At 49.1% G+C, this 27,670-nt stretch overlaps 1 protein-coding gene and 1 long non-coding RNA gene across 2 annotated transcripts in view; one reads left to right on the top strand and one right to left on the bottom strand.

Moving 5' to 3' along the window:
• Positions 1 to 20,926, bottom strand: part of ADAMTS7 (ADAM metallopeptidase with thrombospondin type 1 motif 7) — a 140,495-nt gene extending 119,569 nt beyond the window's left edge. Inside the window, 3 exon segments of the mRNA XM_029574774.1 lie at positions 902 to 970; positions 972 to 1,258; positions 20,407 to 20,926. Coding sequence (XP_029430634.1) covers positions 902 to 970; positions 972 to 1,258; positions 20,407 to 20,509 — 459 coding nt within the window. The 5' untranslated portion in view covers positions 20,510 to 20,926.
• On the top strand, positions 692 to 26,802 carry LOC115074854. Its single transcript, XR_003852352.1, has 3 exons — positions 692 to 804; positions 2,416 to 2,469; positions 26,721 to 26,802. It is a non-coding gene; the product is annotated as an uncharacterized LOC115074854 (long non-coding RNA).
• Positions 26,803 to 27,670: the final 868 nt, after the last annotated feature.

The raw sequence follows: 27,670 nt of genomic DNA, 5'->3' as shown, positions 1-27,670 counted from the left end.
TTACACACATCAGAATGGTGCGCACTTTACACACAACAGGATGGTGCACAATTTACACACAACAGGATGGTGCGCGCTTTACACACATCGGAATGGTGCGCAATTTACACACAACAGGAAGGTGCGCAATTTACACACAACAGGAAGGTGCGCAATTTACACACAACAGGAAGGTGCGCGCTTTACACACAACAGGAAGGTGCGCGCTTTACACACATCGGAATGGTGCGCGCTTTACACACAACAGGAAGGTGCGCAATTTACACACATCAGAATGGTGCAATTTTACACTCTTGCAACCCTTCTGATGGAATTTATTTTGTGTTGTTTTGTTTTTGTTTGGTTTGTTGATTGAAGTGAATTTGATCTTGAATGTGCTTCATAATACTGTTATTGTAATGACTTTGAAAATCCTCAATCAAGCAAAAAAATATATAAAAAAAAAAGAAAACGGTTTTATTATTAGCTTTTTTTCTCTTTGGCAAGTCTCTTGTCAAGTTCTGTCTTGGCTTGTTTTATCCGTGTTTTACATCTAATTTGGCAGCGCTTATGTGTCTTCCTATTTTTCTCATTAGGTCCTGCCCTCGCCAGCAGTGTCTGCCCTCTTTCAGTCCCCTCAGAGCACGAAAGCAGGGAGGGAGGGACAGAGAGAAGAAGAGGGCAAGGAGGAAATCATGAGCACTAATGGTGTAACCGTGTTCAGCAGGTGGGGAGGAGGCAAACTAGAAGGAAAGGAGCAAGCACGAGAGGAAGGAAGCTCCAGCAGTGAGAACAGAGGGAGGAAAGCTGAAAGCAGCAACAGAGGTAAAGCATGGAATGAAAGTTCATTAGAGACAAAAAGATCAAGGGCTTGCAAAGATTTGGGATAAGTGTTCCAGGAATGGGAGTAAAGGAGACTCACCAGTCCACTGCAGGAGCTCAGGGCTGCCAGTCCAGCTCTCAGCCTGCCGCTCTGCACTTCCCCAATTAGGGTGACAGGAGGTGTGCATGGATGGCTGAATCTCAGCACTGGCCACCCCTCCAGAACGCCTCTCACGCAGAAAGCCCGGTGCCAGCAGCTTCTGGTTAACAGTAACATTGAAGGTCAGCTGCAAGCCCTTGTAATGAAGCTGGTAATAGACAGGCAGCTGGGCCAGGGGGGAGAGGTCTCTCTTACGCACAGTCCGCTGAGACAGGTCATAGGACAGGAAGACCCCCTGCTCATCGGTCTGAACAGGGTAGACAATGTCCGAGTCAGGGTATCTGCTGAGCAGCATCTCTGTCAAGGAATAGCCAGAAAATGAGTGAGCACATTAATTCATCTAAACAAGCGAGTGCCCTCCCCAGATACTAAAGAGAGTACTGCCCCTCCCTGGGCACTAGAGAGGACATAGACTGTGGGCAAGGGCAGAAAAATCAGATGCACACATATCTTCTTTCTCTTTCCCATCTGGCTTTCCTCAGGCATCTATCACACTTATCCTCCTGTCTATTAAGAGCATGATCAGTCCATGTTGTACTCCACTTCCTACACAGGCTGAGGTAATAAAACCAGACTAACCTTTAACACAGATTTTCTTTTAATCATGCGCTGAAAAGCATATTAACATGGGATGCAGTAAGCTAAGGGCATGTACATGGACTGTGAGTGAAAAAAGCACGCTAAACAGAAAATGGGTGGTAAAAAGGTGAACTAAAAACATGAGCAATGCAGAAATGAGAGGTAGAGGCAGGGGCTAGGTATTGCCACAGATTCTCTCATTGGCTGGGAACTGTGATCAATATATTATTTATTTACTTACTTACTTTTCAAATGTATATACCACTTATCATACTTCCAAATGTTTTACAATAAAACATGCACAATATACATGAGAATTAAACAATACAATAAATTAAACAACAAGACATAAAAACCTAGTGCCTGCTCAAATAATTCATCACATATGATCAGGCCATTTATATTGCACTTGTCATTACCATCTAGCTATGGCTATATGACCAGTTAAACAGAAAGCTTTTAATCAGGCTTACCTTGTCCATGTGCAAGGAACGGTAATAGATTAGTAAGGCTCGATTGCCCTTTGTTAAAGTCATAATGGCTCTTCCCCCTTAAACTGTGTTTATCTAAATAGCTTTAACATTTTACCCAGAACTAATGTCAGGCTCATTGGTCTGTAATTACTTGAGACGCCTCTCAAGCCCTTTTTGAAAATTGGTATTACATTGTGTACCCTCCAGTCCTCAGTTAAGAGGCAGTTGGAATGATAAATTACAGCTTTCTTGCAGCAAGTCTGCAATTTCGTATTTGGTTCCATTAGAACCCTGGGTGAATGCCATCGAGTCCTGGTGATTTGCTACTATTTAGTTTGTTGTCAATTTGCTGTAGTATCTCTTCTAGGTTCACTTTGATTTTGTTTAATTGCAAATACCCAGCAGCACGGTGTGAGAGGAGAGCGCGGAGGCACAGCAGTGTGGTGTGAGGAGATTGTGAGTACATCCACATCATATTTTTCTTTTTTTACTGTATAACTTCGGCAGGGTCAGATGGAGGCTGCTCTGTCACTTGGCGTGCAAAAGGAAAAGAATGAGAGAAGAGAGGCCAACTCTGCAATGCCATCAACTGTCTTATATCATATCAGTGGACACATTCGAATAAACTTAGTCAGCGGGTGCTGCTGACAACTCGCATGTCATCACTGAGGGGAGACTTCAACTTCATGGCAGGAAAGGGGTGCTTGCCTGTAAGGTTCCCCTTTAAAGACTGTGATAGCTCCATTTGCAGAGGTCTGGAGAAGGGCGAGAACAAGAGGGCTTAGCACAGGAAAACCACTGGGTTTCCTGTAATTGCCACAACTTCTTTTGGATTTATTTTCACTGATTTTAATTCAGAGCTTTTCTCCAGGCTGGGAGCCATAAATAAATAAATGTTGAGGGAGCGAGGTCATGATGCAGTAGAGCAGTATAAACAAAGTCACAATGTCATTTGACCATTAAGCATTGTGCACTGGGATAAACTTTTCAGTGGCCAATGTGAGTGCACAGTAAAAACAAAATAAATAAATAGCAAATGATAAGGGGGTCATTTCCAAAGGGACGTCTGTGGGTTAACCAGTATTTTAAGTACTGAAATGGCCTTTTACAAAATTGCCTTCCTAATATGTGGGGACATGCATTTATATCATGCCTGCACGTAAGATTGAGCAGATGTTCCTGGGGGAGGGGTTTGGATATGTATGCATACTTTTTAAAATTGCACTGTATGCAAGTACTTTTTCAGGAAAATGTTGTGCACACCAAATAGCTGGTGTAACTTGTGTGAGGTAGATTTGGTGGAATAATTTTCAAATTGGAAATGACTTGCATGAATTTGCTATGAAAGTTGGTGCAATGAATGTGCAAACTAAACACCATGCTGGGCAGACTGGATGGACTTTCACTTACTACTATAAAGCATTTTTTAAGTACTCAGTGAACTTTTAGAGGACAATTTTCAAAGCAATTTACATAAGTAAAAAAGTAGGATGTGCATTTCTTTTAAACTGTTTCCTGAACTGAATTGGACCATTTTGTGTTTATTTCATTAAATCTAAAACAAATCAATAAGAGCTCGATAAACTCTAAAACATGTGTGTTTTTGTTTTGGAAAACAGAACCCACTATTTGCAAACGGCACATACTATCTCCTACAACAAATACAAACGAACAAAAATGAAAACCTGAAACAAAATTCAGCCAAAAAATAAATGCAATGAACCGAATCAAAAATTTTGGCTGTGCACATCCTTAGTAAAAAGCATTTTACTAAACTTAACTCTCCTTCCCCAATGTGGCTAAAGGTTCACACATTTACATTTATCCTTATTAAGAGCTTGTGTCCCCAGGAGTGTGTTTAGGTTGGTGGAAGAAAAGTACATGCATAGATTACAATTTCAATCCACACAAGTCATTTTCCATTAAAAAAAAAGTACCCATTCAAAAAAATAGGGCAACTTTCAAAACAAAATACACTTGTGCTTTCATTTTGAAAATTGGTGCATAATCCATGGGTAAAAAGGACCTGCAGATAGTTTGAATTCTGCTTCCTCAAGCTGTATAACCTTTTTGAGTTTCATTCGATGTCATTTAAAGCTTGATGTCTGGACAGTAATTCTGTAATGTAAAACCACCGACAGATGAAAGCTCCACTTGAAAAATGTATTCCAACAAAACTCTTTTGTTTCCAATGTAATGGCTTTACTGACCCGAGGTAGGAGGCCTGGGACCATCTGGGGAAGTGGTCTGGATCATTTTCACATGAGCGGGATTTGAGTGTCTGGATAGGAAATAAAACTTTACAAATAAAAAAATAAGATAAGGTGCTATCTTTTAATTGGACTAACTTAATGTTATGCTTTCCTTCTCCAGAGGGGAGGAGTTAGCAATCTGTTCTGCTTTTCTCCTGAAAGGGGAAGGAGTTAGGAATCTGTCATGATCTGCTCCTCCAGAGGGGAAGAGTTAGCTAACTGTAGATCTGTTAGCGAACTGCTGTAGATGCTGCTGTAAGGAAGGAGGTAGCAATCTGTTATGGACCAACTCCCCAGGGAAGAGTAGTTGGCAGTCTGTACTATGATACTCTTCTGAGGAGAGGATCTAACAATAGGATATTGTACTTCGCTACTAAGATAGCAATCTATCATGCCTCCGCTACGGAGTAGCAATTTGTTTTATATAGGCTGCTGGCAAGTCCCATATAATACGTCCGTGAGCGGTGATAGTGGTCTGTAGTGGTTGGTTCCCACAAGGTGACAATAGGGAAGGAATGACCACTTGGAAGAAATGGTAAATCCCTGGGCCGATGGCAGATGACAGCACCCCCAGGAGGAGATCCTGAGAGGCACCACCGGCTAGGCTAGAATATGAAGTAAACACAAATAGTTCTTTATTAGACTGGAAGCTGGACCACCAGTGGTGGCAGTAATGAGCTGATGTGTCCAGCAAGGCTGAAGTCCTTCTTATATTGGAATGTAATCTCTGGCTCGCTGAGCTGTAGAGAGAGACTAGAAGTAGTGAGTAGACAGGATATACTGGATACAAGATGGTACACTCACAATAGTAGATGTCTGCAATGGTCTCTATGCCACAGAGAGTCTTCAGTATATTCAGGAACAGGAGCCGTAGGCGAGCACTGGTTCCTCTAAACCAGGGGTCAGGAACCTTTTTGGCAGAGAGAGCCATAAACGCCACATATTTTAAAATGTAATTCCATGAGAGCCATACAATATGTTTAAAACTAAATACAAGTAAATGTGTGCATTTTATGTAAGATCACACTTTTAAAGTACAATAAGTCTCTGAAAATATTACACCAGGCCTTAAGACACCAATACATCTCCTATTAGGAAAACGGACCAAGTCAGGCTGCTATAGAGTCCTACACAGAAACTACACGCCAGCAGAAAACCTCACCTGAATCACGTGCTGTCCCTCACCTAACATAGAATAAAGAGACCAAAACGCATAACAAGAAGCATGCAGACAAAAACTGAATTGGAAACTGCAACAAGCCAGAGTCTCTGTATGCAGTGTAACAAAGGAAAAAAGAAACATCACACATCCTTATAAAACAAATCAAGAAATATAAAATCATCAGCAGTAAAACTGTACTAACAAAAAGAACATATTTCGAAACAGCTGATGAGTGGAATATCCAATAATTAAAAACTCATATAAAACATTTCCAGATACCAACAAAATATTTCAAAATAGCAGACACAAAGATCCAGTAATGAAAAATAATAAGGATACAAAATTTTTTTGCTCTGCATACCTGGGAACGTTTGATATCCAGGTGTCCTGAGATTGTTCTGAATTAGCAGGAGGCGGGGTGGTTTGCTTGGAACTTTCTCCTCTCTCAGTCACATACCAGCGCTCTCTCTCACACTGGCTCTCAATGACACACCTATACACACATGCTCTCAGTCACTCACATATACAAATGTTTTTTCTCTCTCACTTATATAGGCTCTTAATTACACATTACACACATGCTGTCTATCTTTTCACGCTTACACACACACAGGCTTTCAATCACATAAATACATGCTGTCTTTTTCTCTCACACACAGACTCTCATTCACATGCTTACAAACATGTCCTCTCTTTCTCTCATTTACACACAGGCTCTCAATCACATACTCACATGCTCCCTCACCTAAATCAGCTCTCAATCACACACATACACACATGGTCTCTCTCTCTCATTTAAACACAAGCTCTCAATCACATACTCACATGCTCCCTCACCTAAATCAGCTCTCAAGCACACAGACACACATGGTCTCTCTCTCTCATTTAAACACAGGCTCTCAATCACATACTCACATGCTCCATCACCTAAACCAGCTGTCAATCAGACACAGACACACATGATCTCTCTCTTACTTATACACACAGGCTCTTAATCATACATACACATGATCTCTCTCACACACAAAGGATCTCAATCATACACACATACTCTTTCAAACAAACAGGTTTTCAATTACAAACTTACACATACAGGTTCCCAATGGTAAACTTACATTCATGCTCTCTCTCTCACAGGCAGGATCTCAATCACAGACATACTCTCTTTCACATATACAGGCTCTCAATCATTCACATACATGCAATCTCTCACTCACACACACAGGATCTCAAACACACATGCTTGCTCGCTCATTCATTCACTCTCTCTCTCCCCCTCCCCCCGGGAACTCGCGGCAGCAGCAGCCACCTCCCAACGCTAACCTCCTTCATTTTCAGCCCTCGCGGAGGTGAAGGCGGAGTCCCATCGGCCGCGGTTGAAGATTTTCATTTTCCTCCGAGCCAAGCTGCAGTCTTCTTCCCGTCGGACACTAGCGTGCCTGCGCGGTTCTTCCCGCGCAGGCACCCCGATGCTCTCCACTTCCTCTTCCGGGCCGCGGGAAGAAGAGAGCACGCCGGTGCTCTCTTCTTCCCGCGGCCCGGAAGAGGAAGTGGAGAGCATCGGGTGCCTGCGCGGGAAGACCCGCGCAGGCACCCGATGACTCCAGCGCTGGCACCCGGATGACTCCAGTCGGTGTGCTCTCTTCTCCTCCCCCCCGCGGCCCGGAAGTGGTGAGCATGGGTGCCTGCGCGGAAGAAGAGACCACGCTAGTGTGGTCTCTTCTTCCCGCGCAGGCACCCGATGCTCTCCACTTCCTCTTCCGGGCCGCGGGGGGGGGGGGGGGGGGGGGAGAAGAGAGCACGCCGGTGCCACTGACTCCAGCTGTCCTGCCGCGTTCCGCCCGGGCTGACAGCATTTTAAGCCCGGGCGGCGGAGGACCGGGGAGCAGCTGGGTCAGCGGGGAACCGCGAAGTATGGCGACACTTGTCTGCGAGCCAGATGCAGCCCTCAAAAGAGCCATATCTGGCTCGCGAGCCATGGGTTCCCGACCCCTGCTCTAAACAGTCTGTAATAAGAACTCACAATAGCTGTATATGGAATGGCTTCTAGAGTAGAAGAGAGTCTGTAAAGGATTCTAGGAACATGGGCCCTCGTGGAGCGAGTACCGGTTCCTATCTGCAATCTTGCCAATGTAACACTCGATCTCCGTACCTGTGATAACGTCTTGGACAGAAGGGAGTCTTCAGAGCTATAGGAATGTAGGCCCTCGTGGAGCGAGTACCGGTTCCTATCTGCAATCTTGCCAATGTATCACTCGATCTCCGTACCTGTGATAACATCTTGGACAGAAGGGAGTCTTCAGAGCTATAGGAATGTAGGCCCTTGTGGAGTGAGTACCGATTCCTATGTACAATAGAAATCACTGTGTTCACGTCTGCGATCGCTTCCAGGCAATGAGGAGTCTTCTGAGTGTTCAGGGACATAGGACCTCGAGGAGCGAGTACCGGATCCCGACTTGGCAATCTGAAATCAAGAAGAGAGAGCGGAGCCCCCGTGAGCGGGTACTCCTGGTAAGTTTGAAAAGGCCGAGCAGTGGGGAAGGATTCCCCTGGCTGACTCAGATCGTTGTTGCAAGTATCGTGGACTGCCGAAGCAAGTCCTGTTGGATTTTCTTGCTAACTCGTTAGACGTTAGCAAACAAAGACCTTTTAAAGTGAAGATGGATGACGTCACTATGGGGGGACGCCCCCGAGGTTCGCGCCCCTGCTGGTACAAAGTCTGGAGTGCACATGCGCCCTTACATCATCAGGAACATGGCGGATCCGTAGCGTCAAGCCAGCCCGGGGACACCAGGACCAAGAGGCAGGGAGAAGCCGTGGCTGCATCTGTCCATCAGAGCCGAAGGGAGTCGCTCCCAAGGTAGAGAGGGTGGAGCGAGGGGCGAGAAGAGGCACGAACGCAACACTTAACACATTTCTTGACTCCCTTCCTGAGGTCCCAGACAGATATCCATATTATGATGTTTACCTGACAGGGATTTCTGTTACTATTTTTGGAGAAAAACAGGACATGTTATACATTAAAATGTTCAGAACAACATCATCTTCAAGATCCCGAAAAAGAAATGTGCTTTGAGCCAACGGATTCCATTTCGATGAGAAAATCTACAGGGAAAGCTTTGCTCCCTTTCTGTTCAAAAGGTATTAGGGAAAAGCAGTACTCTTCCCAGAATACAATCCTGTTGTTTTTGGTTCCCTACAATTTATTACATTTGCATAAGATAAATTGTTCAGAATTGACTATACCGGAGGAAGGGTCTCCTATGAGAATTGGTTTCAGAATGGCCTCATTGGTTAATTCGAAGCGTCAATCATGTTACCTCATATCCTGAAAAAAAAAGGTAGAAACCCCTGCATAATGTGTCCAACCAATCATTTTCCATCCTAGCAAAATGCAAATTAATAGAAGGGCTTAGGTCCAATCAGAGCTGTCAAATGGGTGCAACACAGCCAGAGCCAGCCTGCTTGCAGAGTTGGATTTTGGAGTAGCATGTGGAGGATATGGGCATCACCTGTTGATTTATCCAGCATAAATCTGACAGGGTAGGGGCTTGGAGATTCCTAAAACGCTTTGAATTGGAAGGTTTATGGCTATTCTCTTCTACTTTTGAAGCAGACAGGGTTAATAGTTCAGAAGTGTTTAAACTCTCTAGGAAAGGGGAAAGAAAGGTGTTTATTTATAGTCCAGCAGTATCATATTTAACTAGTTGTAACGATTTAATTTAAGGAACATAACTCCTAGAGCTGCGGAAGATTATTTTTTCGGTTAGAGTGGGTTTAGAATAGGACTTGAAGTTACATTTAATAGTTGAGACCTATAACTAAGGCATATTCTTCTGGACATCTTAGTCAAGAGGGTCCGAAAAGAATGACATCACGGGACTTTACTTTCCTGTCCCAGTCTCAATCCAGACTCAGATGTCCTCCAAGAACCCCCCCCAACAGGATTCAGGACTGCTGCGCTAATCGAAAGAGTCATGTGAGCTCATAATTTAAAAGGGTTAAGAACATAAGAACCTGCCATACTGGGTCAGACCGAGGGTCCATCAAGCCCAGCATCCTGTTTCCAACAGTGGCCAATCCAGGCCATAAGAACCTGGCAAGTACCCAAAAACTAAGTCTATTCCATGTTACCATTACTAATGGCAGTGGCTATTCTCTAAGTGAACTTAATAGCAGGTAATGGACTTCTCCTCCAAGAACTTATCCAATCCTTTTTTAAACACAGCTATACTAACTGCACTAACCACATCCTCTGGCAACAAATTCCAGAGTTTAATTGTGCGTTGAGTGAAAAAGAACTTTCTCCGATTAGTTTTAAATGTGCCCCATGCTAACTTCATGGAGTGCCCCCTAGTCTTTCTATTATCCGAAAGAGTAAATAACAGAGTCACATCTACCCGTTCTAGACCTCTCATGATTTTAAACACCTCTATCATATCCCCCCTCAGTCGTCTCTTCTCCAAGCTGAAAAGTCCTAACCTCTTTAGTCTTTCCTCATAGGGGAGCTGTTCCATTCCCCTTATCATTTTGGTAGCCCTTCTCTGTACCTTCTCCATCGCAATTATATCTTTTTTGAGATGCGGCGACCAGAATTGTACACAGTATTCAAGGTGCGGTCTCACCATGGAGCGATACAGAGGCATTATGACATTTTCCGTTTTATTCACCATTCCCTTCCTAATAATTCCCAACATTCTGTTTGCTTTTTTGACTGCCACAGCACACTGAACCGACGATTTCAATGTGTTATTCACTATGACACCTAGATCTCTTTCTTGGGTTGTAGCACCTAATATGGAACCCAACATTGTGTAATTATAGCATGGGTTATTTTTCCCTATATGCATCACCTTGCACTTATCCACATTAAATTTCATCTGCCATTTGGATGCCCAATTTTCCAGTCTCACAAGGTCTTCCTGCAATTTATCACAATCTGCTTGTGATTTAACTACTCTGAACAATGTTGTATCATCTGCATATTTGATTATCTCACTCGTCGTATTTCTTTCCAGATCATTTATAAATATATTGAAAAGTAAGGGTCCCAATACAGATCCCTGAGGCACTCCACTGCCCACTCCCTTCCACTGAGAAAATTGTCCATTTAATCCTACTCTCTGTTTCCTGTCTTTTAGCCAGTTTGCAATCCACGAAAGGACATCGCCACCTATCCCATTACTTTTTACTTTTCCTAGAAGCCTCTCATGAGGAACTTTGTCAAATGCCTTCTGAAAATCCAAGTACACTACATCTACCGGTTCACCTTTATCCACATGTTTATTAACTCCTTCAAAAAAGTGAAGCAGATTTGTGAGGCAAGACTTGCCCTGGGTAAAGCCATGCTGATTTTGTTCCATTAAACCATATCTTTCTATATTTTCTGTGATTTTGATGTTTAGAACACTTTCCACTATTTTTCCTGGCACTGAAGTCAGGCTAACCGATCTGTAGTTTCCCGGATCGCCCCTGGAGCCCTTTCTAAATATTGGGATTACATTAGCTATCCTCCAGTCTTCAAGTACAATGGATGATTTTAATGATAAGTTACAAATTTTTACTAATAGGTCTGAAATTTCATTTTTTAGTTCCTTCAGAACTCTGGGGTGTATACCATCCGGTTCAGGTGATTTACTACTCTTCAGTTTGTCAATCAGGTCTACCACATCTTCTAGATTCACCGTGATTTGATTCAGTCCATCTGAATCATTACCCATGAAAATCTTCTCCAGTACGGGTACCTCCCCAACATCCTCTTCAGTAAACACTGAAGCAAAGAAATCATTTAATCTTTCCGCGATGGCCTTATCTTCTCGAAGTGCCCCTTTAACCCCTCAATCATCTAACGGTCTAACTGACTCCCTCACAGGCTTTCTGCTTCAGATACATTTTAAAAAGTTTTTACTGTGAGTTTTTGCCTCTACGGCCAACTTCTTTTCAAATTCTCTCTTCGCCTGTCTTATCAATGTCTTACATTTAACTTGCCAATGTTTATGCTTTATCCTATTTTCTTCTGTTGGATCCTTCTTCCAATATTTGAATGAAGATCTTTTGGCTAATATAGCTTCTTTCACCTCCCCTTTTAACCATGCCGGTAATCGTTTTGCCTTCTTTCCACCTTTCTTAATGTGTGGAATACATCTGGACTGTGCTTCTAGAATGGTATTTTTTAACAATGACCACGCCTCTTGCACACTTTTTACTTTTGCAGCTGCTCCTTTCAGTTTTTTTCCAACAATTTTTCTCATTTTATCAAAGTTTCCCTTGTGAAAGTTTAGCACGAGAGCCGTGGATTTACACACTGTCCCCCTTCCAGTCATTAATTCAAATTTGATCATATTATGATCACTATTGCCAAGCGGCCCCACCACCATTACCTCTCTCACCAAGTCCTGTGCTCCACTGAGAATTAGATCTAAAAATGCTCCCTCTCTCGTCGGTTCCTGAACCAATTGCTCCATAAAGCTATCATTTATTCCATCCAGGAACGTTATCTCTCTAGCGTGACCCGATGATACATTTACCCAGTCTATATTGGGGTAATTGAAGTCTCCCATTATTACTGCACTACCAATTTGGTTAGCTTCCCTAATTTCTCTTAGCATTTCACTGTCCGTCTCACCATCTTGACCAGGTGGACGGTAGTATACCCCTATCACTATAGTCTTCCCCGACACACAAGGGATTTCTACCCATAAAGATTCAATTTTGTATTTAGTCTCATGCAGGATGTTTATCCTGTTGGACTCTATGCCATCCCGGACATAAAGCGCCACACCTCCTCCCGGGTGCTCCTCTCTGTCATTGCGATATAATTTGTACCCCGGTATAGCACTGTCCCATTGGTTGTCCTCCTTCCACCATGTCTCTGAGATGCCAATTAAGTCTATGTCATGATTTACTGCTATACATTCTAATTCTCCCATCCCGAAGTGATTAGTAACATTGTTACTAGAACTGCGGTATATAAAAAAATGTTAAATAAATAAATAAATAAAGCTTACTTCTTAGACTTCTGGCATTAGCATACAAACATTTCAAAGTTTGTTTTTTGTTTGTATTTTCATTCTGCTTTTTAATTGATAGGGATAAGTTAGAATTTTTTAGCTCAGGTTAGCACTCGGACTACTTTTCTTATTATTGGAACCTCACTGTCGGGTTGCCTTGATTTCGAACGAAAGGGTTAAGTCTACTTTGTTTTACATCCAAGATACTTTAAAGCAATATAGAGTTATTTATTTATTTCAAGTTTCTTATCACCCGTTTATCGTGACTATAAATCATTCTCAGCAAGTTACAATATTTACATAAATATTAAAATAAACACACAAAACTGAAACCTGATATATAACTTAAAAACACAGCAATTAGGTAAACACAAAAATAAATAAGATATTAATTTCTTGCAAAAAACTTTAAAATCTGTCAGCTCCTGAAGCTTGGACAGCAATGCATTGCAAAGGATGGGCCCCACAACAGAGAATGTACACCTATGTGTGGTTTGCAGGCAGCCTCTTTAAAAGAAAGCTTATCTGTTAAATACCAAGGTTTTAATTAGCATTTAATGGCTTGTCAGCTCCTGTAAGCAATTTAAAACAGGGGTGGGGGAAGGGGTTAATTGGATCACAGTGCTTTATAACTATTTAAGCTTTTATCACATTTAATTGAACTATTTATTCTAATTCAAAATTGTGCTCTGAAACATTCCATACAAAAGGCAGGAGTAGAGGCAATGCCATGTGAGAGGAGGGAGAGGGGCCCGGTGGCACATTGGGTGAGATGAGGGTATGGAGGCCCAGCAGTGCTGTGTGACAAGAAGATGGATTCAGGATGGCATGCTGTGAGAGAAGGGAGGCCTACATAAGAACATAAGAACCTGCCATGCTGGGTCAGACCAAGGGTCCATCAAGCCCAGCATCCTGTTTCCAACAGAGGCCAATCCAGGCCATAAGAACCTGGCAAGTACCCAAACACTAAGAAGATCCCATGCTACTGATGCAATTAATAGCAGTGGCTATTCCCTAAGTATAATTCATTAATTGACTTCTCCTCCAAGAACTTATCCAAACCTTTTCTGAACCCAGCTACACAAATTGCACCAACCACATCCTCTGGCAACAAATTCCAGAGCTTTATTGTGCATTGAGTGAAAAAGAACTTTCTCCAATTAGTTTTAAATGTGCCCCATGCTAACTTCATGGAGTGCCCCCTAGTCTTTCTACTATCCGAAAGAGTAAATAACCGATTCACATCTACCCGTTCTAGACCTCTCATGATTTTAAACACCTCTATCATATCCCACCTCAGCCGTCTCTTCTCCAAGCTGAAAAGTCCTAACTTCTTTAGTCTTTCCTCATAAGGGAGATATTCCATCCCCTTTATCATTTTGGTCGCCCTTCTCTGTACCTTCTCCATCGCAACTATATCTTTCTTGAGATGCGGCGACCAGAATTGTACACAGTATTCAAGGTGTGGTCTCACCATGGAGCGATATAGAGGCATTATGACCTTTTCCGTTTTATTAACCATTCCCTTCCTAATAATTCCTAACATTCTGTTTGCTTTTTTGACTGCTGCAGTAAACTGAGCCGACGATTTTAAAGTATTATCCACTATGATGCCTAGATCTTTTTCACACGCCTGACAGTGGCGTGTGAGATAATTGGACTGGGATCATGGTGTAAGAGGGTGTGGAGGCCTGGCAGTGGCGTGTGAGATAATAGGATAGGGGTCATGGTGTGAGGAGAGGGCGTGGAGGCCTGGCAGTGGCGTGTGAGATAATGGGACTGGGGTCATGGTGTGAGGAGAGGGCGTGGAGGCCTGGCAGTGGCGTGTGAGATAATGGGACTAGGGTCATGGTGTGAGGAGAGGGGCGTGGAGGCCTGGCAGTGGCGTGTGAGATAATGGGACTGGGGTCATGGTGTGAGCAGAGGGCGTGGAGGCCTGGCAGTGGCGTGTGAGATAATGGGACTGGGGTCATGGTGTGAGGAGAGGGCGTGGAGGCCTGGCAGTGGCGTGTGAGATAATGGGACTGGGGTCATGGTGTGAGCAGAGGGCGTGGAGGCCTGGCAGTGGCGTATGAGATAATGGGACTGGGGTCATGGTGTGAGGAGAGGGCGTGGAGGCCTGGCAGTGGCGTGTGAGATAATGGGACTGGGGTCATGATGTGAGCAGAGGGTGTGGAAGCCTGGCAGTGGCGTGTGAGATAATGGGACTGGGGTCATGGTGTGAGCAGAGGGCGTGGAGGCCTGGCAGTGGCGTGTGAGATAATGGGACTGGGGTCATGGTGTGAGCAGAGTGCGTGGAGGCCTGGCAGTGGCGTGTGAGATAATGGGACTGGGGTCATGGTGTGAGCAGAGTGCGTGGAGGCCTGGCAGTGGCGTGTGAGATAATGGGACTGGGGTCATGATGTGAGCAGAGGGCGTGGAGATCTGGCAGTGGCGTGTGAGATAATGGGATTGGGGTCATGGTGTGAGCAGAGGGCGTGGAGGCCTGGCAGTGGCGTGTGAGATAATGGGACTGGAGTCATGGTGTGAGGAGAGGGCTGGAGGCCTGGCAGTGGCGTGTGAGATAATGGGACTGGGGTCATGGTGTGAGCAGAGGGCGTGGAGGCCTGGCAGTGGCGTGTGAGATAATGGGACTGGGGTCATGGTGTGAGCAGAGTGCGTGGAGGCCTGGCAGTGGCGTGTGAGATAATGGGACTGGGGTCATGGTGTGAGCAGAGTGCGTGGAGGCCTGGCAGTGGCGTGTGAGATAATGGGACTGGGGTCATGATGTGAGCAGAGGGCGTGGAGGCCTGGCAGTGGCGTGTGAGATAATGGGACTGGGGTCATGGTGTGAGGAGAGGGCGTGGAGGCCTGGCAGTGGCGTGTGAGATAATGGGACTGGGGTCATGGTGTGAGGAGAGGGCGTGGAGGCCTGGCAGTGGCGTGTGAGATAATGGGACTGGGGTCATGGTGTGAGGAGAGGGCGTGGAGGCCTGGCAGTGGCGTGTGAGATAATGGGACTGGGGTCATGGTGTGAGCAGAGGGCGTGGAGGCCTGGCAGTGGCGTGTGAGATAATGGGACTGGGGTCATGGTGTGAGGAGAGGGCGTGGAGGCCTGGCAGTGGCGTGTGAGATAATGGGACTGGGGTCATGATGTGAGCAGAGGGTGTGGAAGCCTGGCAGTGGCGTGTGAGATAATGGGACTGGGGTCATGGTGTGAGCAGAGGGCGTGGAGGCCTGGCAGTGGCGTGTGAGATAATGGGACTGGGGTCATGGTGTGAGCAGAGTGCGTGGAGGCCTGGCAGTGGCATGTGAGATAATGGGACTGGGGTCATGGTGTGAGCAGAGTGCGTGGAGGCCTGGCAGTGGCGTGTGAGATAATGGGACTGGGGTCATGATGTGAGCAGAGGGCGTGGAGATCTGGCAGTGGCGTGTGAGATAATGGGATTGGGGTCATGGTGTGAGCAGAGGGCGTGGAGACCTGGCAGTGGCGTGTGAGATAATGGGACTGGGGTCATGGTGTGAGGAGAGGGCTGGAGGCCTGGCAGTGGCGTGTGAGATAATGGGACTGGGGTCATGGTGTGAGCAGAGGGCGTGGAGGCCTGGCAGTGGCGTGTGAGATAATGGGACTGGGGTCATGGTGTGAGCAGAGTGCGTGGAGGCCTGGCAGTGGCGTGTGAGATAATGGGACTGGGGTCATGGTGTGAGCAGAGTGCGTGGAGGCCTGGCAGTGGCGTGTGAGATAATGGGACTGGGGTCTTGGTGTGAGGAGAGGGTGTGGAAGCCTGACAGTGGCATGTGAGAGAATGGGTCTGGGGTCATGGTGTGAGCAGAGGGCGTGGAGGCCTGGCAGTGGCGTGTGAGATAATGGGACTGGGGTCATGGTGTGAGCAGAGTGCGTGGAGGCCTGGCAGTGGCGTGTGAGATAATGGGACTGGGGTCATGATGTGAGCAGAGGGCGTGGAGACCTGGCAGTGGCGTGTGAGATAATGGGACTGGGGTCATGGTGTGAGCAGAGGGCGTGGAGGCCTGGCAGTGGCGTGTGAGATAATGGGACTGGGGTCATGGTGTGAGCAGAGGGCGTGGAGGCCTGGCAGTGGCGTGTGAGATAATGGGACTGGGGTCATGATGTGAGCAGAGGGCGTGGAGGCCTGGCAGTGGCCTGTGAGATAATGGGGGTGCAGTCCTGGTGTGAGTCAAGGGATGGAGGTCTAGCAACAGCAGTATGTTAGAAAAGGGTGAGAAATCATGGTGGCACAAGGTGAGAAGAAGCAGAGGCCAGAGGCACCATGTGGGATGAGGGGGCAGAGACCTGTCAGGCCTCCATAAAGCAAGGAAGTGCTGGGTCAGATAATGGGGGGGTGGCCTGGCAGTTCAATATGAAACGAAGGATCAGCTGTCCAGCAGCACCAAGTGAGATGAAGAAGCAGGACCCAGTGGCACCATGTGAGACAAGGAAGAGGGGTCCAGTGGCACCGTGTGGGAGGGGCAGGGGCCGGTGGTGCAGTGTGAGACAAGGAACAGGGGTCACGCAGCGTCATGTTGGAGGAGGAAGCAGGGGTCCAGTGGCCGGTGGTGCAGTGTGAGACAAGGAACAGGGGTCACGCAGCGTCATGTTGGAGGAGAAAGCAGGGGTCCAGTGGCACCGTGTGGGAGGGGGAGGGGCAGGGGCCGGTGCTGCAGTGTGAGACAAGGAACAGGGGTCCCCCAGCTTCATGTTGGAGGAGAAAGCAGGGGTCCAGTGGCACCGTTTGGGAGGGGCAGGAGCAGGTGGTGCAGTGTGAGACAAGGAACAGGGGTCCCCCAGCGTCATGTTGGAGGAGGAAGCAGAGGTCCAGTGGCACCGTGTGGGAGGGGCAGGGGCCGGTGGTGCAGTGTGAGACAAGGAGCAGGCGTCCCCCAGCGTCATGTTGGAGGAGGAAGCAGGGGTCCAGTGGCACCTTGTGGGAGGGGCAGGGGCCGGTGGTGCAGTGTGAGACAAGGAACAGGCGTCCCCCAGCGTCATGTTGGAGGAGGAAGCAGGGGTCCAGTGGCACCGTGTGGGAGGGGCAGGTGGTGCAGTGAGAGACAAGGAACAGGGGTCCCCCAGCTTCATGTTGGAGGAGGAAGCAGGGGTCCAGTGGCACCGCGTGGGAGGGGCAGGGGCCGGTGGTGCAATGAGAGACAAGGAACAGGCATCCCCCAGCTTCATGTTGGAGGAGGAAGCAGGGGTCCAGTGGCACCGCGTGGGAGGGGCAGGGGCCGGTGGTGCAGTGTGAGACAAGGAACAGGCGTCCCCCAGCGTCATGTTGGAGGAGGAAACAGGGGTCCAGTGGCACCGTGTGGGAGGGGGAGGGGCAGGTGGTGCAGTGTGAGACAAGGAACAGGCGTCCCCCAGCGTCATGTTGGAGGAGGAAGCAGGGGTCCAGTGGCACCGTGTGGGAGGGGCAGGGGCCGGTGCTGCAGTGTGAGACAAGGAACAGGCGTCCCCCAGCGTCATGTTGGAGGAGGAAGCAGGGGTCCAGTGGCACCGTGGGGGAGGGGGAGGGGCAGGTGGTGCAGTGTGAGACAAGGAACAGGCGTCCCCAGCGTCATGTTGGAGGAGGAAGCAGGGGTCCAGTGGCACCGTGTGGGAGGGGGAGGGGCAGGTGGTGCAGTGTGAGACAAGGAACAGGCGTCCCCAGCGTCATGTTGGAGGAGGAAGCAGGGGTCCAGTGGCACTGTGTGGGAGGGGCAGGGGCCGGTGCTGCAGTGTGAGACAAGGAACAGGCGTCCCCCAGCGTCATGTTGGAGGAGGAAGCAGGGGTCCAGTGGCACCGTGTGGGAGGGGCAGGGGCCGGTGGTGCAGTGTGAGACAAGGAACAGGGGTCCCCCAGCGTCATGTTGGAGGAGGAAGCAGGGGTCCAGTGGCACCGTGTGGGAGGGGGAGTGGCCGGTGGTGCAGTGTGAGACAAGGAACAGGGGTCCCCCAGCGTCATGTTGGAGGAGGAAGCAGGGGTCCAGTGGCACCGTGTGGGAGGGGCAGGGGCCGGTGGTGCAGTGTGAGACAAGGAACAGGCGTCCCCCAGCGTCATGTTGGAGGAGGAAGCAGGGGTCCAGTGGCACCGTGTGGGAGGGGCAGGGGCCGGTGGTGCAGTGTGAGACAAGGAACAGGCGTCCCCCAGCGTCATGTTGGAGGAGGAAGCAGGGGTCCAGTGGCACCGTGTGGGAGGGGCAGGGGCCGGTGGTGCAGTGTGAGACAAGGAACAGGCGTCCCCCAGCGTCATGTTGGAGGAGGAAGCAGGGGTCCAGTGGCACCGTGTGGGAGGGGCAGGGGCCGGTGCTGGCAGTGTGAGACAAGGAACAGGGGTCCCCCAGCGTCATGTTGGAGGAGGAAGCAGGGTCCAGTGGCACCGTGTGGGAGGGGCAGGGGGCAGGTGGTGCAGTGTGAGACAAGGAACAGGCGTCCCCCAGCGTCATGTTGGAGGAGGAAGCAGGGGTCCAGTGGCACCGTGTGGGAGGGGCAGGGGCCGGTGGTGCAGTGTGAGACAAGGAACAGGGGTCACGCAGCGTCATGTTGGAGGAGGAAGCAGGGGTCCAGTGGCACCGTGTCGGAGGGGCAGGGGCCGGTGGTGCAGTGTGAGACAAGGAACAGGGGTCCCCCAGCGTCATGTTGGAGGAGGAAGCAGGGGTCCAGTGGCACCGTGTGGGAGGGGCAGGGGCCGGTGGTGCAGTGTGAGACAAGGAACAGGGGTCCCCCAGCGTCATGTTGGAGGAGGAAGCAGGGGTCCAGTGGCACCGTGTGGGAGGGGCAGGGGCCGGTGCTGCAGTGTGAGACAAGGAACAGGGGTCCCCCAGAGTCATGTTGGAGGAGGAAGCAGGGGTCCAGTGGCACCGTGTGGGAGGGGGAGGGGCAGGGGCCGGTGGTGCAGTGTGAGACAAGGAACAGGGGTCACGCAGTGTCATGTTGGAGGAGGAAGCAGGGGTCCAGTGGCACCGTGTGGGAGGGGCAGGGGCCGGTGGTGCAGTGTGAGACAAGGAACAAGGGTCATGCAGCGTCATGTTGGAGGAGGAAGCAGGGGTCCAGTGGCACCGTGTGGGAGGGGCAGGGGCCGGTGGTGCAGTGTGAGACAAGGAACAAGGGTCATGCAGCGTCATGTTGGAGGAGGAAGCAGGGGTCCAGTGGCACCGTGTGGGAGGGGCAGGGGCCGGTGGTGCAGTGTGAGACAAGGAACAAGGTCATGCAGCGTCATGTTGGAGGAGGAAGCAGGGGTCCAGTGGCACCGTGTGGGAGGGGCAGGGGCCGGTGGTGCAGTGTGAGACAAGGAACAAGGGTCATGCAGCGTCATGTTGGAGGAGGAAGCAGGGGTCCAGTGGCACCGTGTGGGAGGGGCAGGGGCCGGTGGTGCAGTGTGAGACAAGGAATAGGCGTCCCCAGCGTCATGTTGGAGGAGGAAGCAGGGGTCCAGTGGCACCGTGTGGGAGGGGCAGGGGCCGGTGGTGCAGTGTGAGACAAGGAACAGGGGTCCCCCAGCGTCATGTTGGAGGAGGAAGCAGGGGTCCAGTGGCACCATGTGGGAGGGGCAGGGGTCGGTGGTGCAGTGTGAGACAAGGAACAGGGGTCACGCAGCGTCATGTTGGAGGAGGAAGCAGGGGTCCAGTGGCACCGTGTGGGAGGAGCAGGGGCCGGTGGTGCAGTGTGAGACAAGGAACAGGCGTCCCCCAGCGTCATGTTGGAGGAGGAAGCAGGGGTCCAGTGGCACCATGTGTCATGCAGCTCAGCACCTGGATCGACCTCTGTCACTCCCAAAGGGCAGTAGCAGCCCTTCCCAGTCCTGGAGGGACCTGCGCTCTCCAATCTCTGAAAGAGAAGGGCAGGACCACTGCCCCCTGCGGGAGCGCTGCACAATCCCTGCCCCGGCATGCTCCATCCCCCTGCCCCAGAGAGCTCCCATATGTGGAAAGAAACAACACTGATGAAAGCAATGGCTGCACTGAAAAGTAAGCAGGAGTGGGAGGGAAAGTTACAAACCTTTATCCTGTGAAGTTCTCCCCTGGTGCGAGCAGTAACAAAGTGCCAGAAATGCAGCCAGAAGCAGGGACCCCCCTCTCCTTGGGCGGCAGAGGGGTTGCATGGTGCCCGGAGGAGGAAGGGCTCCTCAGCTCGTCTGCAGGCAGTGAGTGAGAGTTCAGCTCCTTTACTGAGTCTCACTGTGACTCTCACACCCCCGGTTTGCAAAGAGCAGAACTGCCTGCTTCCCTTTCATTGACAGGAGCAGGAAACCAACTCCTGTCTTTGCTTTGTTTACCAAGGAGCCGGCCCCAGCTCTTCCCATGGCTTCCTTCTGTCCGGTGGGAGCCTGAACTCAGCTCCCGATCATTTCCAGTCCTTCCATTCTGTCCTGGGCAGAACCGGATGCATCTGAGATCAGCCCCTGAGGACAGGCGAAAGGACAATTTGCCTGCAGCCCTTCCTCTGCCGCTTTGTTTTGCAGATCCACAAGACAATGAAAGACAAGTGTGAAATGTATCCCCCTCTCGGCATGAGAGCCTCCCCCTGGCCCTGCCTTCCAGACTCTGCAGGAGCCTCCTGGCTTGGCCCTGAGCGCTGGCACCTTGTGCAGCGGCGCCCTCTGCTGGTGCTCCGAAGAACGCCTCTTTCCTTATGATGGGAAGAAAGTGAAGGCATTGATCCTACAAGGGGCACAGTTCTTCTTTCTCTGTTTTCGGCCAGGGCCAAATTAACACGTTTGACAAAATTTGTGCTATTTGAAAAATGCATAGAGTACCCAAATGAGCCTCAATAATAAAAAAAAAGTGCAAACTCTTGCATTTAGGATGCAGAAATCGATGAATCAGATATCAGTGAGAACAGGGGTCCCCAAACTATCAGGCTGATACAGTACAGTGCATGTTGATAGCCCTATTAGGTATTTGCACGCGATTCAGAAAGTAAAATGTGCAGCCAAGCCGCACATTTTACTTTCAGAAATTAGCGCCTACCCAAAGGTCGGTGCTAATTTCTTCCGGCACCAGGAAAGTGCACAGAAAAGCAGTAAAAACTGCTTTTCTGTGCACCCTCCGACTTGATGTCATGGCGATATTAAGTCGGAGGTCCCGAAGGGTAAAAAAAGTTAAAAAAAAAAATTGGAAGTCGGCCGGCGGCTGTCGGGTTGAAAACCGGATGCTCAATTTTGCCGGCGTCCGGTTTCCGAGCCCTTGGCTGTCAGCGGGCTCGAGAACAGAAGCCGGCAAAATTGAGCGGCGGCTGTCAAACCCGCTGACAGCCGCCGCTCCAGGCCAAAAGGAGGCGCTAGGGACGCGCTAGTGTCCCTAGCGCCTCCTTTTGCCCATTTCTACTGCCGGGCCTCATTTGAATACTGTATCGCGCGCACAGGTGAGCGGCCTGTGCGCGCGGACTTTACTGAATCGGCCTGTATGAGCTGTGGGGCTGGGTTTTGCACATGGAGTTTGTTTCTCTGGCCCACCATGCTTTTCTTTCCCAATACCACGTGCACCTATGGAGGATTTATTTATTTATTTTTTCATGTGAGGTGCCACAAAGATAGCAAGGTTGGTGGGGGATTTTCCATGCCCCATCGGTAAAAACAGGATCCATGGCAGCGCAAAAGCAGTTCTGATCGACTCCTGCTGCTGTCAGAACCTGGGGAAAGAGAGAGAAGAGCACGCGTGACGCTCTCAGCAGCCACGGCAAACCCTGAAGTGAGAAGTCAAGTCGTGGAGCTGCTGAAGCTGCTGAGTGCCGGAAAAAGACAGAAAGCGCGGATGCAGAGATAACTCTTTTTAGTTTTCTTAGAAGCCTCTCATGAGGGACTTTGTCAAACGCCTTCTGAAAATCCAAATACACTATATCTACCGGTTCACCTTTATCCACATGTTTATTAACTCCTTCAAAAAAGTGAAGCAGATTTGTGAGGCAAGACTTGCCTTGGGTAAATCAGTGTGTGCGGGCTGTGTCCCATCAAACCAATTCTATCTAAATGTTCTGAGATTTTGATCTTTAGAATAGTTTCCACTATTTTTCCCAGCACTAAAGTCAGATATTGGGGTTACATTGGCCACCTCCAGTCTTCAGGTACAATGGATAATTTTAATAGGTTACACATTTTAATTAATAGATCTGAATGAGTTCCTTCAGAACCCTGGCATGTATACCATCCGGTCCAGGTGATTTGCTGCTCTTTAGTTTGTCAAATCTGCCCTACTACATCTTCCAGGTTCACAGTGGTTTGGTTCAATTCATCTGACTCATCATTTTTGAAAACCATCTCTGGAACTGGTATCTCCCCAAAATCCTCATTAGTAAACACGGAAGCATAGAATTCACTCAATGCACAATTAAACTCTGGAATTTGTTGCCAGAGGACGTGGTTAGTGCAGTTGGTGTAGCTGGGTTTAAAAAAGGATTGGATAAGTTCTTGGAGGAGAAGTCCATTACCTGCTATAAATCAAGTTGACTTAAAAAATAGCCATGGCTATTACTATATCAGTAGCATGGGATAGTTTTTGGGTACTTGCCAGGTTCTTATGGCCTGGTTTGGCCTCTGTTGGAAACAGGATGCTGGGCTTGATGGACTCTTGGTCTGACCCAGCATGGCAATTTCTTATGTTCTTAGGCTCTAATTTCCTCCATTTCCTCCAGGGTTCCAGGACCCTGGTGGAGTATGCCATCGAGTTCTGAACTCTGGCCACAGAGCTAAATTATTATTTGTAAGAGTTTTGGGTGGATCCCTGGACCTGTGGCAGATGACCACGCCCACAGGGGGAAGTCCTGTGAGGGGCCACAGGTCAGGCTCAGCGTAGGAGACACACACACACTAGTTCTTTTATTATACAGGATTGGTGAACCACCAGAGGTGGCAGTAGTGAGCTGGAAAGTAGCCCGGCTGGGCTTGTAGTCCCTCAGGCTCTGGAACAGCGATCCCACAGTGGCTGTGCTGTAATAGAGAGAACTGATATTGTGAGTAGTAGCAGGATATGCCCATCCCGCTCGTGGCTGAGAAATGCAGAAACTCAGTTCAGGAATAGAGCCTCGTTGGTAATGTACTCACGCAACAGTCTCTCAGCGAGGAGCACAGGAGCTGGAGTAAAGGCAGGCACTCGAGGAGCGAGTACCGGTTCCAGGGAACAGCTCTGAGAGATAGAGATGGTAACTCACAGAGGTTATAGGCAGCGGTGTCTTCCTGGCAGAAGTGGAGTCCAAGTAGCGAGTCCAGGAACATGGGCCCTCGAGGAGCGAGTACCGGTTCCAGGGAACAGCTCTGAGAGATAGAGATGGTAACTCACAGAGGTTATAGGCAGTGGTGTCTTCCTGGCAGAAGTGGAGTCCAAGTAGCGAGTCCAGGAACATGGGCCCTCGAGGAGCGAGTACCTGGTTCCAGGGAACAGCTCTGAGAGATAGAGATGGTAACTCACAGAGGTTATAGGCAGCGGTGTCTTCCTGGCAGAAGTGGAGTCCAAGTAGCGAGTCCAGGAACATGGGTCCTCGAGGAGCGAGTACCTGGTTCCAGGGAACAGCTCTGAGAGATAGAGATGGTAACTCACAGAGGTTATAGGCAGCGGTGTCTTCCTGGCAGAAGTGGAGTCCAAGTAGCGAGTCCAGGAACATGGGCCCTCGAGGAGCGAGTACCTGGTTCCAGGGAACAGCTCTGAGAGATAGAGATGGTAACTCACAGAGGTTATAGGCAGCGGTGTCTTCCTGGCAGAAGTGGAGTCCAAGTAGCGAGTCCAGGAACATGGGCCCTCGAGGAGCGAGTACCTGGTTCCAGGGAACAGCTCTGAGAGATAGAGATGGTAACTCACAGAGGTTATAGGCAGCGGTGTCTTCCTGGCAGAAGTGGAGTCCAAGTAGCGAGTCCAGGAACATGGGCCCTCGAGGAGCGAGTACCTGGTTCCAGGGAACAGCTCTGAGAGATAGAGATGGTAACTCACAGAGGTTATAGGCAGCGGTGTCTTCCTGGCAGAAGTGGAGTCCAAGTAGCGAGTCCAGGAACATGGGCCCTCGAGGAGCGAGTACCGGCTCCAGACTGCGACCTGAAAGATAAGAAAGAGAGAGAGGCCCCCGAGGAGCAGGTACCCCAAATAGAGTAGGTCCAAAGGAGGCAGAGTGAATCCCATCCGTTAGGAAACCTTTGCTATCTCGATTAGCAGCAATCGCGCAGGCCTTTTGTAGCCTGGATGCATGACGTCATCACAGGGGGACGCCCGCGCCACTGAAGGAACTTGAAGCAGGCTGTGCAGCGCGCGCGCCCTAAGGCAGCTGAACAGCATGGCAGGAGGCAGTGCCCAAGCCGGTCCGGGGACGCCGGAGAGCGCGGCAGGCAGACACCGCGGCAGCCAAACGTCCGTCATCCGCAGGAGGAGTCGCCAGAGAGGTAAGGAGGGCGGAGTGGAGATGTCGGGCAGCGACGGTCGTAACAATAATCAATGTAGATATTCAGAAAACCAGACCTGTTTGTTACTTTTCAGGGACTGGAATTGTTTCCCTCCCACTCCCCATAGATGCTCAAAGCAGTGCACAATAAAAACACAGCAAGTCCACAAATGTGTTACATAATGTTATGCAGATGGCAATTCTGGGAACGTGAGATGTTTTTGTATAGGAGCAGCTTCCACACGGGCTGAAAGTGACAGTAGTGGTAACCTTGATAATCTTGTACCTGTTAACGGGGGGAGCTGGAGAGGGGGGTTGTGTATTCCTGTACACCGTGAGCGTAGGGTAGGGAGAAAAGATGTCAGAAGGTGAAACCCAGTTCTATGTTATGTGTTTGAAGTACATAAGAAACCAATGTATATCATGTACTTGTTTGTAATGCATTCTCTTCAATAAAATGTTTAAACATAAAAACACAGCATTTGCCAGGCTGCAAAGAAATGCAACCTGGATTCCCCTGAACATTATTGGAACCCAAGAATTACAGAAATCAGTTCTTTGTTCCTGTGGGAAACGAGGTGGAACTGTCTCGCTTAGGCCTGCTTCCTTGAAGAGCTTGCAAAAGAATTCAGCCATTACTTCTTCTAACGGGCAAAATCCCAGTTGTGAATGTGGATGTGCTGTAATCATGTGAAGGTTGTTGTGGGGTGAACTTGTGAAGCTGGATGTGCTGTCATCATGTGAAGGTGGATGTGCTGTGATCACGTGAATGTGGATGTGCTGTGATCACGTGAATGTGGCGTGAACACGTGAAGGTGGATGCGCTGTGATCATGTGAAGGTGGATGTGGTGGGAACATGTGAAGGTGGATGTGCTGTCATCATGTGAAGGTGGATGTGCTGTGAACACGTGAAGGTGGATGTGCTGTGATCATGTGAAGGTGGATGAGCTGTGATCATGTGAAGGTGGATGAGCTGTGATCATGTGAAGGTGGATGTGCTGTGATCATGTGAAGGTGGATGTGCTGTGATCATATGAAGCTGGATGTGCTGTCATCATATGAAGCTGGATGTGCTGTCATCATATGAATGTGGATGTGCTGTGATCATGTGAAGGTGGATGAGCTGTGATCATGTGAAGGTGGATGTGCTGTGATCATGTGAAGGTGGATGAGCTGTGATCATGTGAAGGTGGATGTGCTGTGATCATGTGAAGGTGGATGTGGTGGGAACATGTGAAGGTGGATGTGGACTCGAGTGCTTCCTTAACTTGTTTAGGCCACATCAGCCTTGTCCTTGTCCACTCTGCCTGCACCACTGTGGATACTTAAATACAGGCTGGACAGCCACATGACACCTCATTTTCAAAAGTTGGCTCCTGTGGTAAAACTCATTGCTTCACAGTTTAAGTTACAGTTAATGGGGCAGATTTTAAAACCTGTGCATGGGTGCAGATCTGTTCGAGCAACCCCTGCGCAAACAAATCTAAGCCTGATTTTATAACATGCACGCGCTGCATGGTATCTTGATGCTGTGCCGGAGGACTCGGGACCGCCCCTGGACCCGCCCCCAGACAGCTGCCACGCCCCTGGACCCGCCCCCTTCCCGCCCCTTTTTAGAAGCCCCGGGAAATAGCGCGTCCTGGGGCTTGCGCACACCGCCAAGCCTATGCAACATAGGCTCGGCACGCACAGGAGCAGCTTGGGGCAGCTTTTCGGGGGTTATGTGCGTATGTTACGCGCGTAACCCTTTGAAAATCTGCCCCAATGTATCTGCACATGTTTGCAAGATTTCCTTATAGACTTGATTATCTGTATTTATTTAAAAAATGTATTAATTGCTTTAGGCCAGGTTTAAAGCAGTTTACACAATCGAGTTCATAAAAAGACAAACATCACACTAGATAAGCCCTTCCAGCTCTTGAATATAATGATTTTTTCTCTGCAAGTACAGATCCCAAAATAATTCCAAAGAGAAGTGCCTGATGCAGTCAATACCTCCCTAATGAAGCTGCAAAACCTATCATGCCAAGGCCTGCTGAAATACGGTAAATATGTTTTTAAAATAAAGATCTTCACACCTTAGGTGTAGCTGTTCTGTGAGCCTGTTCGTGTTTTATGTGCTAAACGGTCGCACAGCATGAGATGTCATCATAAGGAAGCTGCCTGCAGACATGAATCACGTCCCCCTGCATCGTTCAGGTAAGGCCTGACGTGAGCGCAGCTGAATCGTAGGTTTGCACACCATGTCTGGGACCTGGCCAGTGGTGCCCCACGTGCCTCCAGCAGCTGTGCAGGCTGGGAGGAAGAGGATGTGTATGACGGGGACAGAAAGGTGTTATTCATTATAACAACTGTATGCTGAGGAAGTGATATAAAAACCCATCAGTACAATAAAAATAATAATAAATCAGGTCCCGTGATGCTGTGAGGGAGAGCAGGCGCTGCAGCTGAGGGTCCTCTCCTCTTTCACTCACCTTTGCAGCGCTCTCAGCCTCCTCATTCGACAGATCTCACAGTTTTCCTTCCCCCTTAGCTTGCTGGCGTGGAACACATCGCAAGACGCATTTGCCCCACTATTATTGCGACAAAATCGTGGGAAAAAAGAGCAGGAGAAAGCCAAAGGCAGCGATCCCAACATGGCCAATGCAGCCGATGTCAATCCCGCCTCTGACTGCCCAGAGCCAATGAGCTCCGATGTGGCTGTGCCTGCGGCTCCTCACGAGACGTTTACCCAACTGGCCACACAATTATCGGGTAAGCGCCCAATTAACCCAAATTCAACAGCAGCTTCAAACCGTGCAACAACGTTTCTCGGACGTGGAAGGACCCGACTGCCTCTGTGTTAACTGATACGATGCAGCTGAAACCCCAATCTGCCTCACTGCAGTCCAGAGTGGATGA

The sequence above is a fragment of the Rhinatrema bivittatum genome, chromosome 13 (genome assembly GCF_901001135.1).
Source record: "Rhinatrema bivittatum chromosome 13, aRhiBiv1.1, whole genome shotgun sequence".
NCBI classification, from domain to species: domain Eukaryota; kingdom Metazoa; phylum Chordata; class Amphibia; order Gymnophiona; family Rhinatrematidae; genus Rhinatrema; species Rhinatrema bivittatum.
This window is presented reverse-complemented; position numbering and strand designations above follow the sequence as displayed.